This window comes from Cherax quadricarinatus, chromosome 23, assembly GCF_038502225.1.
Source record: "Cherax quadricarinatus isolate ZL_2023a chromosome 23, ASM3850222v1, whole genome shotgun sequence".
Classification (NCBI taxonomy): domain Eukaryota; kingdom Metazoa; phylum Arthropoda; class Malacostraca; order Decapoda; family Parastacidae; genus Cherax; species Cherax quadricarinatus.
The window spans coordinates 22,335,287-22,353,596 of NC_091314.1; the positions used below are offsets into that span (position 1 = coordinate 22,335,287).

General features: G+C 39.9%; 1 protein-coding gene across 3 annotated transcripts in view; it reads right to left on the reverse strand.

The window, feature by feature from the left end:
- The window catches only part of wcy (WW domain-containing adapter protein with coiled-coil wacky), a 235,902-nt gene that overhangs the window by 132,117 nt on the left and 85,475 nt on the right, over nucleotides 1-18,310 (reverse strand). For all 3 annotated transcript variants that reach the window (XM_070088011.1, XM_070088012.1, XM_070088013.1), the window contains one exon: nucleotides 15,974-16,114. In XM_070088011.1, coding sequence (XP_069944112.1) covers nucleotides 15,974-16,114 — 141 coding nt within the window. The remainder of the gene's footprint in view (nucleotides 1-15,973; nucleotides 16,115-18,310) is intronic.

Genomic DNA, 18,310 nt, shown 5'->3' on the forward strand with positions numbered 1-18,310 from the left:
CTGGAAGAAAATGTCAAACAGGACCTACAGTACTCAGGAGGAAAAGGCACTCCCAGGACACAGTGTCTCGTCAGTCATTGCTGCATCTTCAATAAAGGTGTCATTTATTCTACATTTAGTATAGTACATGCACAATATATATTGTGCATGTACTACTCTACTATTGTGCATGTATCCTCTTTGTGTGCAGGAAAATGCATATTTCATGTGGTAAAAAAAAATTTTTCATACTTTTGTGTGTGTGTGTGTGTGTGTGTGTGTGTGTGTGTGTGTGTGTGTGTGTGTGTGTGTGTGTGTGTGTGTGTGTGTGTGTGTGTGTGTGTGTGTGTGTGTGTGTGTGTGTGTGTGTGTGTGTGTGTGTGTGTGTGTGTGTGTGTGTGTGTACTCTCCTAAATGTGGTTGCAGGGGTTGAGACTCAGCTCCTGGCCCCACCTCTTCACTGATCGCTACTGGATCCTCTCTCTGCTTCCTGAGCTTTGTCATACCTCTTCTTAAAACAATGTATGGTTCCTGCCTCCACTACTTCACTTGCTAGGCTATTCCACTTGCTGACAACTCTATGACTGAAGAAATACTTCCTAACTTCCCTGTGACTCGTCTGAGTCTTCAGCTTCCAGTTGTGACCCCTTGTCCCTGTGTCCCCTCTCTGGAACATCCTATCTCTGTCCACCTTGTCTATTCCCCGCAGTATCTTGTATGTCGTTATGTCTCCCCTGACCCTTCTGTCCTCCAGTGTCGTCAGTCCGATGTCCCTTAACCTATCCTCGTACGACATTCCCTTGAGCTCTGGGACTAGCCTTGTTGCAAACCTTTGTACTTTCTCTAACTTCTTGACGTGCTTGACCAGGTGTGGGTTCCAGACTGGTGCTGCATACTCCAGTATGGGCCTAACATACATAGTGTACAGTGTCTTGAACGATTCCTTATTAAGGTATCGGAACGCTATTCTCAGGTTCGCCAGGCGCCCGTATGCTGCAGCGGTTATTTGGTTGATGTGTGCCTCCGGTGATGTGCTCGGTGTTATGGTCACCCCAAGGTCTTTCTCCCTGAGTGAGGTCTGTAGTCTTTGTCCACCTAGCCTATATATATATACTCTGTCTGCGGTCTTCTTTGCCCCTCCCCAATCTTCATGACTTTGCATTTGGCTGGATTGAATTCGAGAAGCCAGTTGCTGGACCACATGTCCAGCCTGTCCAGGTCTCTTTGCAGTCCTGCCTCATCCTCGTCCGACTAAATTCTTCTCATCAACTTCACGTGTGTATGTGTGTGTGTGTGTGTGTGTGTGTGTGTGTGTGTGTGTGTGTGTGACAGTGTGAGTGTGTGTGAGAGTGTGTGTGAGAGTGTGAGTGTGTGTGTGTGTGTGTGTGTGTGAGTGTGTGTGAGTGTGTGTGTGAGAGTGTGAGTGTGTGTGTGAGAGAGAGTGTGAGTGTGTGTGAGTGTGTGTGTGTGTGTGTGTGTGTGTGTGTGTGTGTGTGTGTGTGTGTGTGTGTGTGTGTGTGTGTGTGTGTGTGTGTGTGTGTGTGTGTGTGTGTGTGAGTGTGAGTGAGTGTGAGAGAGTGAGAGAGAGAGAGAGAGAGAGAGAGAGAGAGAGAGAGAGAGAGAGAGAGAGAGAGAGAGAGAGAGAGAGAGAGAGAGAGTGTGAGTGTGAGTGTGAGTGTGTGTGTGTGAGTGTGTGTGTGAGTGTGTGTGAGTGTGAGTGTGTGTGAGTGTGAGTGTGTGAGTGTGTGAGTGTGAGTGTGAGTGTGAGTGTGTGTGAGTGTGAGTGTGTGTGAGTGTGAGTGTGTGTGAGTGTGAGTGTGAGTGTGTGTGAGTGTGAGTGTGAGTGTGTGTGAGTGTGAGTGTGAGTGTGTGTGTGAGTGTGAGTGTGAGTGTGAGTGTGAGTGTGAGTGTGAGTGTGTGTGTGTGTGTGTGTGTGTGTGTGTGTGTGTGTGTGTGTGTGTGTTTGTTTTTGTTTCAACAAGTCGGCCATCTCCCACCGAGGCAGGGTGACCCAAAAAAGAAAGAAAATACTTTCATCATTCAACACTTTCACCTCACTCACACATAATCACTGTTTTTGCAGAGGGGCTCAGAACACAACAGCTTAGAAGCATATACCTATAAAGATACACAACACATCCCTCCAAATTGCTAATATCCCGAACCCCTCCTTTAGAGTGCAGGTATTGTACTTCCCATTTCCAGGACTCAAGTCCGGCTATATAAAAATAACCAGTTTTCCTGAATCCCTTCACTATATTACCCTGCTAACACCGCAACAGCTCGTCAGGTCCCAAATACCATTCGACTCCATTCACTCCTGTCGAACACGCTCACGCACGCCTGCTGGAAGTCCAAGCCCCTCGCCCACAAAACCTCCTTCACCCCTTCCTTCCAACCTTTTTGAGGATGACCCTTACCCCGCCTTCCTTCCCCTACAGATTTATACACTCTCCATGTCATTCTACTTTGATCCATTCTCTCTAAATGACCAAACCACCTCAACAACCCCTCTTCAGCCCTCTGACTTTTACTTTTATTAAGTCCACACCTCCTCCTAATTTCCACACTCCAAATTTTCTGAATAATATTTACACCACACACTGCCCTTACACAGGACATCTCCACTGCCTCCTCGCTGCTGCATTTACAACCCAAACTTCACACCCACATAAGAGTGTTGGTACTACTATACTTTCATACATTCCCTTCTTTGCCTCCGTAGATAACGTTTTTTGTCTCCAAATATGCTTCAATGCACCACTCACCTTTTTTCCTCATCAACTCTATGATTAACCTCATCCTTCATAAATCCATCTGCTGACACGTCAACTCCCAAATATCTAAAAACATTCACTTCTTACATACTCCTCCTCCGCAATTTGATATCCAATTTTTCTTTATCTAAATCATTTGATACTCTCATCACCTTACTCTTTTCTATGTTCACTTTCAACTTTCTACCTTTACACACACTCCCAAACTCATCCACTAACCTTTGCAATTTTTCTTTAGAATCTCCCATAAGCACAGTATCATTAGCAAAAAGCAACTGTGTCAATTCCCATTTTGTATTTGATTCCCCATAATTTAATCCCACCCCTCTCCCGAACACCCTAGCATTTACTTCTTTTACAACCCCATCTATAAATATATTAAACAACCATGGTAACATTACACATCCCTGTCTAAGACCTCTGGCAAGACAATGATGGAGTGAATGATGATGAAAGTTTTTCTTTTTCGGGCCACCCTGCCTTGGTGGGAATCCGCCGATGTGTTAAAAAAAAAAAGAAGCCATCTCAATAAGCATAGCTTGATTAATGATACTCAGCATGGATTCACAAGGGGCCGTTCTTGCCTAACTAATTTATTAACCAACTTCAGTAAAGCTTTTGAGGCCGTTGACCATGATAAAGAATTCGATATTGTTTATTTAGATTTGAGTAAGGCTTTTGATAGAGTACTGCACCAGAGATTGTTAAAGGAAGTGGCAGCTCATGGCATTGGGGAAAAAGTGCTGTCATGGATCGAGTCATGGCTCACCAATAGGAAGCAGAGAGTATGCTTAAATGGGGTTAAATCCGAGTGGGGATCCGTAACAAGTGGCATTCCTCAGGGATCAGTCCTGGGCCTGTTGTTATAACATATCAATGACCTTGATGAGGGAATTACTAGTGATATGAGCAAATTCGCCGTTGACACAAAGATAGGTAGGATAATTGATTCAAACGTAGATGTCATGGAACTTCAGGAGGATTTAGACAAACTCAATTCCTGGTCAGAAAAGTGGCAGATGCAGTTCAAGGTAGATAAATGCAAGGTTCTGAAGCTTGGGAGTGTCCATAACCCTAGTACTTATCAGTTAAATAACATAGAACTTAGCCATACAGATTGAGAAAAGGACTTGGGGTTATAGTAAGCAGCAACTTTAACCCCTTGACTGTCGCAACCCCCAATCCTGAAGTCTCCTGGTGTCGCAAAATTTAAAAAAAAAATTATTTTTTCTTATGAAATGATAGAGAATCTTTTCCCGATTGTAATGACACCAAAAACACGAAATTTGATGGAAAACTGACGGAATTGCGCTCTCGCGAAGTTATCGACCTCGGCGATATTTACAAATCGGCAATTTCGCCCACTTTGAGCCCTATTTTCGGCTAATTCCATTGTTCCAGTCGACCAAACTCATAACTATTTTTTTAGAAATCCATTTTTTTATATTGATTGAGTACAAGAAACTGCCCATTTACCAATTTCAACTACCCAATAATGTGGTCAGAAATTGGCAATTTGGCCAATTTCACGAAAATTAAAAAATATGACAATTTCAAAATAAGGTCCAGAATGAACAATGCAGACATTCCTGGCTCTAAAATAACATTTTCTTTGTTCATCAGTCACGTCTCCAAGCCCCTCTGATATTACTCTTGCTTTCTATTTTGAATTTTTATTCAAACAAAAAATAGAAGAGTTACTGTTATGCAGACTACTGCAATACTGTAATAATTGTATAAATAACATCAACCCATTCATGACTGCATATTAGAATGGCTATTTGGACATTTATTGGGCAATGACATCATTTGTTTACTTTTGAACATCTGCAAAAATCAAACATCTCCCCTACTTTGAGCGCCATTTCCAGGTTCTTTTTATAGTAAAATCAATCAAAATCACCTCTATTTCTATAATATGTTTTCCATTCTATCAAATGAGACCAAGAAAACGAGAATACAACCATAAATACTATACGAAAAAGACCACAAAGTTGGCATTTTAACCCTTTGACTGTTTCAGGCCCCTTTCTGAAACTGTCATTCTATGTCGCTAAATTTTTGAAAAAAAAAAAAAATTATTTTTTCTCATGAAATGATAGAGAATCATTTCCCGATGGTAATGACATCAAAAGTTCGAAATTTGGTCAAAAACTCATGGAATTACGCTCCCGCGAAGTTAGCGGTCTCGGTGACATATGCGTATCGGCGATTTTGCCGACTTTGAGCCCTATTTTCAGCCAATTCCGTTGTTCCAGTTAACCAAACTCATAGCTATTTCTTTAGAACTCCATTTTATCTATCAGCTGAGTACAAGAAACCTCCCATTTACTAATTTGGACTACCCAATATTGTGGTCAAATTGGCAATTTGGCCAATTTCACGCAAACTAAAAAAGATGCCAATTTCAAAATAGGGTCCAGAATAAACAAGGTAGACATTCTTGGCACTAAAATAACATATCCTCTGTTCATTAGTCACATCTCTAGGCCCCTCTTATATTATTATTGCTTTCTATTTTGATTTTTTATTCATACAAAATAATACAAAATTTACTGTTATGCAGACTACTGCATTATTGTAAAAATGGTATAAATAATATCAGTGCACTAGTGAAAGAATATTAGACTCCCCAGTTCACGTGTATTGGACTTGTGGTGTGATTTGTTTACTCCTGAACATTGGTAAAAATCGAACATTTCCGCTACTCTGAGCTCAGTTTCAAGGTCGTTTTCATCGTCGAAGTAATGAAAATCATCTCTATTTCTGTAATATGTTTTCCATTTTATCACCTAAGACCATGAAAACGCAAATACATCGATAAATACTATAAGAAAATAAACCTCAAAGTCGGTGTTTTAATCCAAAAAAAAGATCAGTTTTTTTTTCTCATTACGCACTGTGTGCTGCAGGATTTTTTTATGTGGTGCACACTGACCACACAGACCCATTCTCTCACATGTGGGCCTACCAGCTTTCTTCCGCTTGATTTGAAGCTGCTAGAATTATTGAGTATATATACGTCTGAAACACTGGCTCGTAAGATGTATATATACGACCAAAACAGTCAAAGGGTTAATTAAAAAAAACGGTCGGAGTTTTTTTTTCTCATTATGCACTGTATGCTCCAGGATTTTTTTTTGTATGGTGCACACTGACCACACAGACCCATTCTCTCACACGTGAGCCTACCAGCTTTCTCCTGCCTGATTTGAAGCCGCTAGAATTTATGAGTATATACACGTCAAACACAGTACCTCGTAAGACGTATATATACGACCTCGACAGTCAAAGGGTTAAACCAAGACAGAAGTGCTTAAGCATACATAACAAAGCAAACAGATTACTGGGATTTATTATACTTAGAAGTGTAAGTAACAGAAGTCCAGCAGTTATTTTAGAGCTTTATACATCATTAGCAAGGCCTCATCTAGATTACGCAGCTCAGTTCCGAGGCCTCACCTAGATTACGCAGCTCAGTTCTGATGTGGTGGTGGCAACATCGACGAATTCCACATACGCGTATTATATTATTTTGTTGTTTTAGTTGTTTTTTCTTTTCTTTTCCAATTTTCTTCTATTCCTACTAACATTTGGGGCCTGAGAGACCAATACTGTATATAATTGATATATATAAACTCACTGTATTGAACACAATAACCGCACTAAAGTTATTATCATATTGTTTACCACTGTTTTTTATTACAATAAACATGCACAAATATTGTATAATACTAATGTTCTATCATATATTTACATATTTACAATCACTGGACATGGTTTTAGAACTGCTGGAGCTTGTGGAACTCCTTGAAACAAGGCACCATGCACAGAGGCACCTTACATTCCTCACACACAAACCGAGTGTCTTTGCGTCTTTGTTGCCATCGTTTTGTTTGTGCACAGACAATGCATCTCTTCTGAGCAAATTTCTTTTGAGTTGAAGGAAGCTGTATTATGAAATGATCACCTTCTCTCCTCAAACGCTTGGGTATATCCTGAGGAATTCGAGGACCATGTTGTATTGCAGGTGTTGTTACCTGGTACTTCATTATGAGTTGTCTGACAACAGACAAACAAAATTCACCATACGGTGGTCTGTTACCAGTCTTTATTTGGTACATATTATATGCATTGAGCATTGAAATGTCCATGAGATGGAAGAAAAGTTTCATGTACCACTTGTAACTCTTACGAACGCAGTCAAGAAAAACAATCTGCATGTCACACTTGTCAACCAAACGCATGTTTTGTGTATAATCAATCACTGACACTGGTTTTCGAATACATTCATTAGTCACTCGATCAACTTTGCCACTGTCTTGCATTTCATTACGGTGAATGGTTGTCAACAATGTGACATTTCGTTTGTCATGCAACCGTAATGCCATGATGTCATTGGCAGTAAACACCTGCACGTCATCACCACGAACACCTGCGTTGAGCCTGGGCATATGTTTACGATTAGAACGCACTGTGCCACACACATCTGTCTTGTTCACTCGCATGAAATCACTGAGTAATGGGCTTGTGTACCAGTTATCGGTATATAATGTATGCCCCTTACCAAGATAAGGTGCCACCATGTTTCTCACTACGTCACCTGAGATACCCAATAACATCTTGGTATCTTTCAATGTTTTACTACCCGTGTATACAACAATATCCAACACCAGGCCACTGTCACAATCACAGAGTACAAACAGTTTTATACCAAAGCGGTTCCTCTTGCTCGGTATATACTGCTTGAATGACAGTCTACCTTTGAACAAAATCAAAGACTCGTCAATTACAAGATTCTTGAATGGATAAAAGTATATCCTGAACTTTTGTTTGAGATACATGAAAACATTTCTAATCTTGTATAACCTGTCACTTCTGTCAGGCCTGGTTTTGTCAGAGAAGTGCAACATATGTAACAGTAAGATAAACCTGTTCACTGGTATTACTTCACTGAAGACCGGGGTAGAAATTAGCCGATCTGTGGACCAGTATGCTTTTATATTATGCTTATAGACGTGAGGCATAAGCATTATTGTTGCAAAAAGCAAATACATTTCTGCAACAGTCTGTGTAGTCTTGACTGTGGTGATAAGATCGTATTTGCCATGGTGTACTGAAAATACTTATTACTTTCCCTGGCAATAATTTCCATCAATGGCTGGTCAAAGAATAATTCAAAGAATTCCACTTCATTGGCCGTGGTTCCAAGGGGACAGGTAGGTAGAATTCCACTTTGAGAGTCATCAAAGTGGTGAGGCTTGGGAACAAAATTGGGATTTTGCTGCCAATCCCACATACGGTTTTCTGGTGGATACTGGACATCATAGGCTGGTTGTACGGGTGGTTGTGGTTGTGGCGGGCTGGTGGCTGATGCTCCGCTTTGTCCTTGAACTGACGAGTCAGCAGCATGGGTCCCCGCGTGGCACGGTGAGTCACGCATGGCGGTGCCACTACCACCACCAGCACCACTAACACCATCCACTGATGCCTGTGGCTCATCCATGCCAAGTGTAGCCACATCATCCTCACTATCACTACCTAAAACGGGTGTAGGGCCACGGGATGTACTCCGTCCCCTGGGCACAGCATAGGGTACACTATCCGTGCGCATGCGGCGGCGAACATACCGACGCTTCACTGGTGAATATGATTCCTCACTATCACTACTCGAATGATCGTCGAGCGCAATAAAATCACAATCCACGTCAGAATCATCGTCATTACTAAAGTCAGAGGCCTGGCCACGCGAAAATATTAGTTTTCTCTTACGTTTAGGAACACCCGACCATGAGTCACGAGTGCCCACACCAGAGGTAAAAGGTCGAGGATCGTCGGGGTTTTCTGCACTATTATCGATATCCTGGTCATTATTTTTGGTCACTAACTTATCAAAGCCATAGAATTCGTCTTCATTTCTACTTCCATCAGTGTCAGAACTATCAGACAGGAAGAGGAGAGTCCCAATTTTCCGGGGAGTGAGAGCTGACTTGCGACAAGGCATGGTGAACAAGGGTGACTGAGCCGGCGTTCCCACAATGCTATGCAGGTGCCTAGATTTTGTTTACGGCGCACCCACGGCGCAGACCCATTCTCTCACATGTAGGCCTATGTGCGCTTTCGCGCTAAATTTGATGGCGCTAGAATTTTGGCGTAGATCTACGGTTTGGACACTCACCGTAAAGCCGTAGATCTACGGGACGGACCCTGAAAGGGTTAAACTACATTCACTTGTAAGATGAAGAATGAGGGGAGACATGATCGAAGTGTATAAGTGGAAGATGGGTATTAACAAAGGGGATATAAAGAAGGTTTTGAGGATATCCCTTCAAGAAAGAACCCACAATAATGGATTCAAATTAGATAAGTTTAGATTTTGAAAGGATATAGGAAAGTATTGGTTTGGAAATAGGGTAGTTGATGAGTGGAAAAGTCTGCCTAGTAGGGTTATTGAAGCTAAAACATTGAGTAGTTTCAAATTTAGGTTAGATAAATACATGAGTGAGAGGGGTTGGATTTTTTGAGTGAGACCTGCATAATGAGTAAATAGAATCATCAAAACTTATTTCTTGGGTAGCATTGAAAATTGGGTTGGGCAAATATTTTGTTAGAAGGATTGTAAAGGACCTGCCTAGTATGGGCCAACAGGCCTGCTGCAGTGTTCCTCCTTTATGTTATGTAATAAAGAAGAGACACTGAAACATGCCTTCTCAAATCCATCCATATACATTTGCCCAACTTATTTTTTATGCAGCCCAAGCCATAGCTTTTGTAACCTTTTTTTCTCATGTACCAGCTGACTTTTCCACCACATGTGTAACTACTAATACCACCTCTATTTGTGTGGGCGAAACGTTGACAATAAAGAATCACATTATACTGCTGCCAGATGCACGGTCTTAAGTTGAGTGGTCGTATGTCGTGCAGGTCTTAAGTCGGATGGTACCTATAGTCAAATTGGACAGGAATTGGCGGATGTTTCCGCCACTGCCTCTGCCACCATAATATGGCCTATTTTATTCATTCTAGAGTATATATCACGTTTCTGTGTTGATATTGTTTATTATGTCATATTCGATGAATTCTAAATAGATAAATAAGCCATACAGTTGATAACAGCCTCATATTCAAGTAATTTTTCTCGTCTCTCCAGAGTGCAGGAACGAATCAATGGCTTTTCAATTAATTTAATGAGGAAAATTAATTTGATATCCAAGTAAACTGAGTTACGAGCTAGCTCCTGGAAAGGATTGAACTTGTAAGTCAAGGTTCCACTGTATTCAGTTTTTCATCAACTGAATTTCACATTAGTATACCTATCTACACTTTCCACAGTCATCTACTCCAGCACCTGGAATGGAGAAATGTTTACAATGCTGCAAATTCCTACCACAAACTCCAACCAGACCACAAATTTTATGGAATCTACTGTCTGGCTGTCTTCATCTATACAGTGGCAGCAAAAAAAATCTATACATCACAATTTTTGGACAATAAAATGCAACTTAATGTACGTACACGTATTTTATTTTCGCTTTTTTGTTTCCAACTAGTACTTGGTCATGTTACCATTGTTCTTTATCACCATCTGAAGTCGCCTGGGCATCGAAGTGGCGACAGTGGAGAAGAGGGAGGCGTCCATGTTGATCCAAGTTTCTTCAGTGCCTCCTTCAGGTCTGTGATGTTGGTGGGTCGAACTTTTGCAATCTCATTTTTCATCACATGCCAGGAATTCTCGATAGGATTTAGGTCAGGGGAATTGCCTGGCCATTCCATAACACTGATATTATTGTCCTCGAGGAACTTTTTCACTCCTTTTGACTTACGGGCAGGGGCACCATGATAAATAAAAAAATTAAACTCATGAATGTTTCAGAATGTCAGCATGTGGTTCCTTAACACCTTGATATAATTGCTTCCCTTCATCATGTTCTTAGGAAGAAAGTATAAAAGCACCCCAGACCATAACACTGTCAGGGTGTTTCACTGTCTTCACAGTGTACCGTGGGTCATAATGGGACACGCCACTGGGACAATGGACAGTCTACAAGCAACTCCTGACAAGCCTGAAGGTAGTCTCGTCACCGAACATCACCTTCTGCCACTGGTCTGAGGTCCAATCCTTGTACTTCTTGCAGAATTAAAGCCATTTCTTCTTCATGGCTTCAGTTAGCATGGGCTTCTTGGCGGCACGTTCAGCAGGCATTTTCAGGTCCTTTAGCAGTTGGTGCTGAATGGTCGCACTGTGACGTCTTTCAGGAGTGCAGGATTTTTTTTCTTCAGGTCTGCAGCTGTTATGGCAGGATCTGATAACACTTCCCTCTTCGGGATCTTGTTTGTGCAAAGTGAAGTCTTTTTGGAGGCCTCAGACCCCACCTTCCTAGGTGGTACGGTGCCAGGCGGGAGTGAGGCAGCTGCTTTCTTTAGATTGTAAATTGCCATCCTAGTCACCTTCATGTCTGCAGCTACGCATATCACAGACATGCCTTGCTCTGATAGGGTGAGTGCACGAGACTTATCTACAACTGAAAGTTTAGTTCGACCCATTCTGACCACTTGGAGCAGAGATACATTGTGGCAAAGTTTGTGGTTAAGTGAAAAAATGGGCAATGAGTAACAACATAGCAATCCTCCTACCTCACTGAGCTCTGGAAGAGCAGTGAAGCATGGGGTGGTGGGGAACACTGGAGCAAGACCAGCTCCAGTACACTAAGCCATCACAAGCTCCGCCCACTTCTTATGGCAGAAATTCAAGTGAAATCTATACACCAAAATCTAGTGTATAGATTTTTTTTTTGCATTAGATGTGTATATATTTTTGCGGCCACTGTACATATATAGAATCTGGACTATTATGTTTATCAGTTTTCCAAATTTTCCTAAGACATTTAACTGCACGCTTAATGTGGTGTGGAAACTTGTTGCGGAAATGAACACAGCTTCAAAGCTTGGAGTGCCAGACTTCTAATGTAAATTTAATATGACAGAGCACATCAATTACTTCAAGAGTGCATGAATTGAAGTACCAAGTACAGTGGCCCCTCGTTTTTCGTAATTAATCCGTTCCTGGAAGTGTGATTATTATCGAAATTGACGATTTTCGAATCAATTTTCCCCATAAGAAATAATGTAAATCCAATTAATTCGTTCCAGACACCCAGAAGTATCAACAACAATTCTTTTTTTTACCTTAAAGATAGATTTACATGCACAAAAGAATGAACATCCAACATGACAGTTACCTTTATTGAAGGCTGTTGTTGATGAATGGAAGATAGGGAGGAGGAGAGTGGGAAGAAAGGTTATTGTTTGGAAGGGAAATCCCCCTCCATAAGGACTCTAGGTCACTTCAAGGGTCACTTCCCTAGCTTAAATATAGATTTACATGCAGAAAAGAATACCAAATAAATGTAAAGCACTAATAAAATGTAAATGAACATTGGTAATAGGGGCAGTTGAGTGGAATGGTCTGCCTAGTAGGGTGATCGAAGCTAGAACATTGGGTAGTTTCAAATTTAGGTTGGATAAATACATGAGTGAGGGGTTGGTTTGAATTGGGCTTGCACATGAGTAAATAGGTTTTTTTATCAAAGCTTATTGCTTGGGTAGCAGTTATGCTGTTAGTGGGTTGGATTTGTGAAGGATCTGCCTAGTATGGGCCAACAGGCCTATTGCAGTGTTCCTCCTTTCTTATGTTATGTTCTAAAAGCTATGACTTGGGTAGTTTCAAATTTAGCTTGGATAAATACACGAGTGAGAGGGGTTGGATTTGAGTCGGACTTGCACCTGAGCTTATTGCTTGGGTAGCATTTGTTCCGTTAGTCGGTTGGATTTGTGAAGGACCTCCCTAGTATGGGCCAACAGGCCTGTTGCAGTGTTCCTCCTTTCTTAAGTTCTTGGGCCACCAGGCCTGTTGCAGTGTTCCTCCTTTCTTATGTTCTAAAAGCTATGGCTTGGGTAGTTTCAAATATAGGTTAGATAAATACACGAGTGAGAGGAGTTGGATTTGAGTCAGACTTGCACCTGAGCTTTTTACTTGGGTGCATTTGTTCTGTTAGTGGGTTGGATTTGTGAAGGACCTGCCTAGTATGGGCCACCAGGCCTGTTGCAGTGTTCCTCCTTTCTTAAGTTCTTGGGCCACCAGGCCTGTTGCAGTGTTCCTCCTTTCTTAAGTTCTTATGTTCTTACTTAACATCACACTTACCTTTATTGAAGACTTGGTTGTGTGAGGGAGGGATGGCGAGTTTATTGTTGGAGAATATGACATTAATATCAACTCTGTGGCTTATTTATCTACCACAATTCAACTAATATGACATAATAAACAATACTAATAACATAGAAACATGGAATATACTCTAGAATGAATAAAATAAGTCATTATGTATGTCACAAGGTGTTGTGTTGTGTTTTTGTTGGGTGTATAAGGGCCACTGAGAGCAAGCCGTCCATAATGGTGAAGCAGCAGCTGAGGCCGCAGTGTTTTCTGTAGCCCTATATAATTCCAACAACATTGGAGGGGTTAGTAGTATCACTGAATCACTGAAGAAGGCACCCTCTATCACCATCACAACCACTACCACTGTCTACCACCATCACTACCACCTTCTACCACTGTTACAACTGCTATCACCATCACTACCACCTTATACCATTATTACAACTGCTACTACCATCACTACCACCTACCACCATCACTACCACCCTATACCACCATCAGCCACTATCACAACTGCTTCCACTCTACCACCACCTTCGTATTTTTCTACAAACTTTTTCTTAAATTGTGTGTGTTTCTCACATTCTTTACCAAAGGGCTGGCACTAGAAGGTTTCTTTGTAGCCATGGGGACTTATTTAGCAGTTGCAAGCACTAAAATAAATGGAATATTATGAAATGTATCATATGAACTCGTGGGATCATCCTCACTCACTGATAAACAATGGCACACTGGCTGGGAATGGAGTGTGAGGCGGCTCAGGGCTGTGTGTACACGTCCCAGACAAACGACTATTTGCGAGTCAAACGACGATTCACGAGCCAATGTTTTGATGAAAATAACGTTACGATTTTCAAAAATTACAACTATCGAGCCTTACGATTATTCAGGGACCACTGTACTAGTGCATTGAGTAATTCTACAGGTTTTTCCTCCTCAACTGAGACCAAGAGCCAGGAAATTCAGCTGCAAAGGAGACTGCCAGGTAAGGGCTTTATTTACATCTTCCTGCATGTCTTCAAACTACAGGTACCATCCAACTTACGACGAAGTTTGGTTCCAAGAAACTGGTCGTAAGTCGAAATGGACCTAAGTCGAACCTTACTACTGAATTTCAACATCACATTTTTGTAATGACTTTATTTTATTTCATTTTTTACTTTACTTTTTATGCTGTTAGTACTGTATTTTATACTGTAAGGTTTAGGATAAACACTGTACAACACAAACAGTTGTTTATTTCCCAGAAGTTTGGCATAGAAAACATGGTCCTAAGTTGAATGGTCGTATGTCGAGCAGGTAGTAAGTCGGATGGTAGGTGTACTATAAGATGAGGAAGAAAAGTCAGAGGAAATGTTGGCAGCACACAGATCTCAGTACTTAAATTAAACTGACCATCTTATATGTACCCTGGCATTCTATGATCTCATCCCCATCAACTGATTTATCCTGCTACTACACATGCTACAATTCTCAGACAAGACAAGGCTCAACAGGAATGACATGTCATACAAGATTAGGGATGTGTGCGCGCATCTCAAACAGAAGTTCAGAAAGTTTTTTTCCATCCCTTCACAAACCTCATCACTGATGAGTATGATCCTGTTCAAAGGTAGACTGTTCTTCAAGCAGTACATAATACCAAGTAAAAGGAATAGCTTTGGTATCAAGCCAAGAGTGTTGTGCAATTATGAAATTGACCTGGTATTGGACTGCACTGTGTACACAGGAAACAAAACAATTAAAGATACCAGGGAGTTATTTGTAATCTCATGTCGTTAGAAAAATGATGGAACCCCAACTTGGTACACGCCATACATTATACACAGATAACCTAGTAAAGACACAGTATTTACTAGGTTATTGTAAACTGGACATATTTAGCATGTGGATAGAATAGCTGGAAAATGCAGGTAATACTGAATAAATTTATAAAACTTGCCTGATAACACTGTTTAAAAAATCTAAGGAGTGTTCTCTTGATAAAATAAGAGTACTACAGTACATTTAATTTCTTTGAAATGCCTTGTAAAATGACAAGCCCCCAAAAATACTGGTACTGTAATTTCACCACCTACTGTTTACATTTTCCCATGTTGCATGAAAGCTCCTATTTTTCTTTCTTCCTTCATACCCATTACTCTCTACTATAACCCTTTTTACAAAAGAACACTTTCATATACTGTCTTGTATATGACATATCATGAGGCTGGTGTAAATAATGAAAATAGTTTTGTAACTTTTTCCAACTATGAACACTAGCTTCTTCATCAGTCCAAGTTAGGCCTCAAACATAAAATGATGACAGTTATTTTGGTCTTCTGACATTCATAGAATGGTATTAATTACTTAAAATTGTAATGACAATAGTGTACACCACTCACTGAATGAAGAAGGGTTCAACCTACGGCACGCTAATCCGTAAACTAAGCAGGCCAGTACGGATTCCACTGTACCATGCTGGCCTAGTATGGTACAGTGGAATCTGTACTGACATACTGCTATTCCCACTATGAAGATTAATATGACCCTCCCTATGACCACAAATGCAGGTTTTTATATACATATACATACTTAGTTGGATGAATCTTTTTAGGCTGGTATAGTACAATGAATAATGCACTAGCCTACTACTTTTAGGACGGGCTTGCCAAAGCTTCAAACTTCACCGTTTTGTGAGAATGGTATAAGTGCAATGCTTTTGGTGTAGCTCATCAGTTCTACTCCTCTTAATTTCCTTCAGCAGTATGTCTTTGTTTATATTACATAAAAGCTTTATGTGCCAATAAAAATGTCACAAACAACTGAAGTAAATAATAAAAATATTTCAGCACTGTACTAAAAAGTAAATACATATTTAAAAATATACGTTACAAAAAATAAATTAATAAACTAAGTATTGTGGTATATATTTAAAAACAAAAAACCCAAAAGAAGCAACTCAAAGTAAAATTTACATAGAAAACTCAATTGTTAAACAAGAAAAATTGCTAAATACCTTGACCATATTTTCTAGAATCTCTTCTATCGTAGATATCATTTCGATACATTTCTCTCCTATCTCTATCATTTCTGTCTCGTTCACCATCCCTGATGTCCCGTCCTTCCCGATAACTCTCTCCCATATTGGAATGTTTATCTGAAAAAAAAGAAAATGCACAAAAATATTCAAGAGCAATAATTTCCATGAGAAACCACTCAAATGGATAAGGGAAAGTGAAATCAATCATAGTGAAATAAGTATTAAGAGGAAGTACTAACCCTCTTAGCAATATGTAACTCAACATCTGAAAAGAAAGCTTTCAGCAAGAGATCATTTTTTCACACTGGTAACATTTTGTCAATGTTAAATGCTTCCTAACTTGAAGGAAACACACTGGAAAAAAAAACTGGGTTGAGAAGCTTTAGCTCACTGTTGCAGGAATATAAACCTATGAAATGTGTCATGAGATGTAATTCAATTTGTAACTGAAATTTCCATCTCTTTCAGAGATAAATTTGAAACCCTTGCACAAGTTTATCAGGCAGGATTCTTGTACAAGAAAAAAAACAAAATTGACACATAAGTACAGAAATTACCATTGTTCATGTAACATACTCACTTTCATGTAAATTGCAATGGGATGCTGTAACTATCTTGAGTATACCATATCCTCTTATCTAGTAGGATAGCAAATGTAGTATTTTCCATCCAGTTACACCCAATCCAAAGTCCATTCAACCCACGTCAACATCCCAAATGGTTTAATGAATTTTTCTCACATCCTCAAATTATCTACGTACTTGTAACTTTGTTTTTTTCTGCTACTCCTCTCTATGCTATACAATTCTCCTATCCTTATCCCTCCCCTTATTGCAAAATAAAAAAGGTTTTGATAATCTGGTAACAAACACCATGTTTCACAGCAATGAATCACAGGATGAACTGTGTCCTCGACGATTTCAACAAACAACTTCATGTTGTTAGGTAACACACATATGCAACAGTTAGGTATCTATTTCGAAACGTTTCGCCTACACAGTAGGCTTCTTCAGTCGAGTACAGAAAAGTTGATAGAAGCTGCTTCTGTCAACTTTTCTGTACTCGACTGAAGAAGCCTACTGTGTAGGCGAAACGTTTCGAAACAAAGATACCTAACTGTTGCATATGTGTCTTACCTAACAACCTGTCGGTATTTTATACCATTTTAATGTTCAAATAACTTCATCTACAATAACTTCACTGCTTCTCCTCATGTTATGGAATACATCATTCCATCTTCACTAGCAATAGTTCATGTACATCTCGTGTAGTTCTTTCCTCCTACATTTTCTCAAGCTCAATCTCTCCTCATTCAAAGCCTAGCATTCACCTTCAATGACAAATATATGAACAAATGATTTACAGAAAGTGGCAAAATGTGCTGTCTTGCTTATCATGACAGTATCAGCAATTTATAGTAATATCCCGTCCTAACACATTTTTTATGCCTAAGTTACAAGCCAAAACAAAAACCACTCCACCTATCTAGTTATCACAAATATGTACAGTGATCTCTGAAAACTATTTCCAAACTTCCTTCTTCTCTCTTTATTCTACTTTATCCTAGTCTTCTGCCAAATTTATTACATTTTATCAACAGCTTTTCAAACATTTTTAAAATTAATTCTTCCCTGTAAAGTTTCCACACAGCCATGTTCCAGTAAAAAAAAAAAAAAAAAAAAATCCTTTCATACTACCATTTGTTAGATCTTGAACTCTCCTTACCACCAGCATATATATATTCCCTCCCATTCAAACTTCAGTATTTAAAAAGATTCATTTTTCACCCTAATGGTTATCCTTATAATAAAGAAACACTGAACTCCTTATAAAAAATTCTCCCAGACTCGGACAATACAATGAGCAATTTGGAATGATCTCCAAAATTTGAATTTTTTTGCAGAAGCTAAAACTCTTAATTTATAAACCAGAACGCCTTTATTTCAGAATGCACAAATAACCCGCACATAGAAGAGAGAAGCTTACAACGTTTTGGCCTGACTTGGACCCTTTACAAAGTCAGTGTGACTTTGTAAATGGTCTAAGTCGGATCAAAATGTCGTCATAAACTCCTCTCTTCTATGTATGGGTTATTTGTGTATTGTTCCAGTCACGGTACTGTGCCTTTTTTTATTTATTTCAGAATGCTTTTTAAAAGTATTGTAACTCCCATGTGCATTATGCTAGTCAATGCACAACTTTGGCCTCAGTGCCCAAAAACTGATGAAGGGGTTTTATATTAAATTCACAAGGAAGCGCTAAACCTGTAAGGGCTACCCAGCAATTACGGGATTTTATATATTCATTAAATAA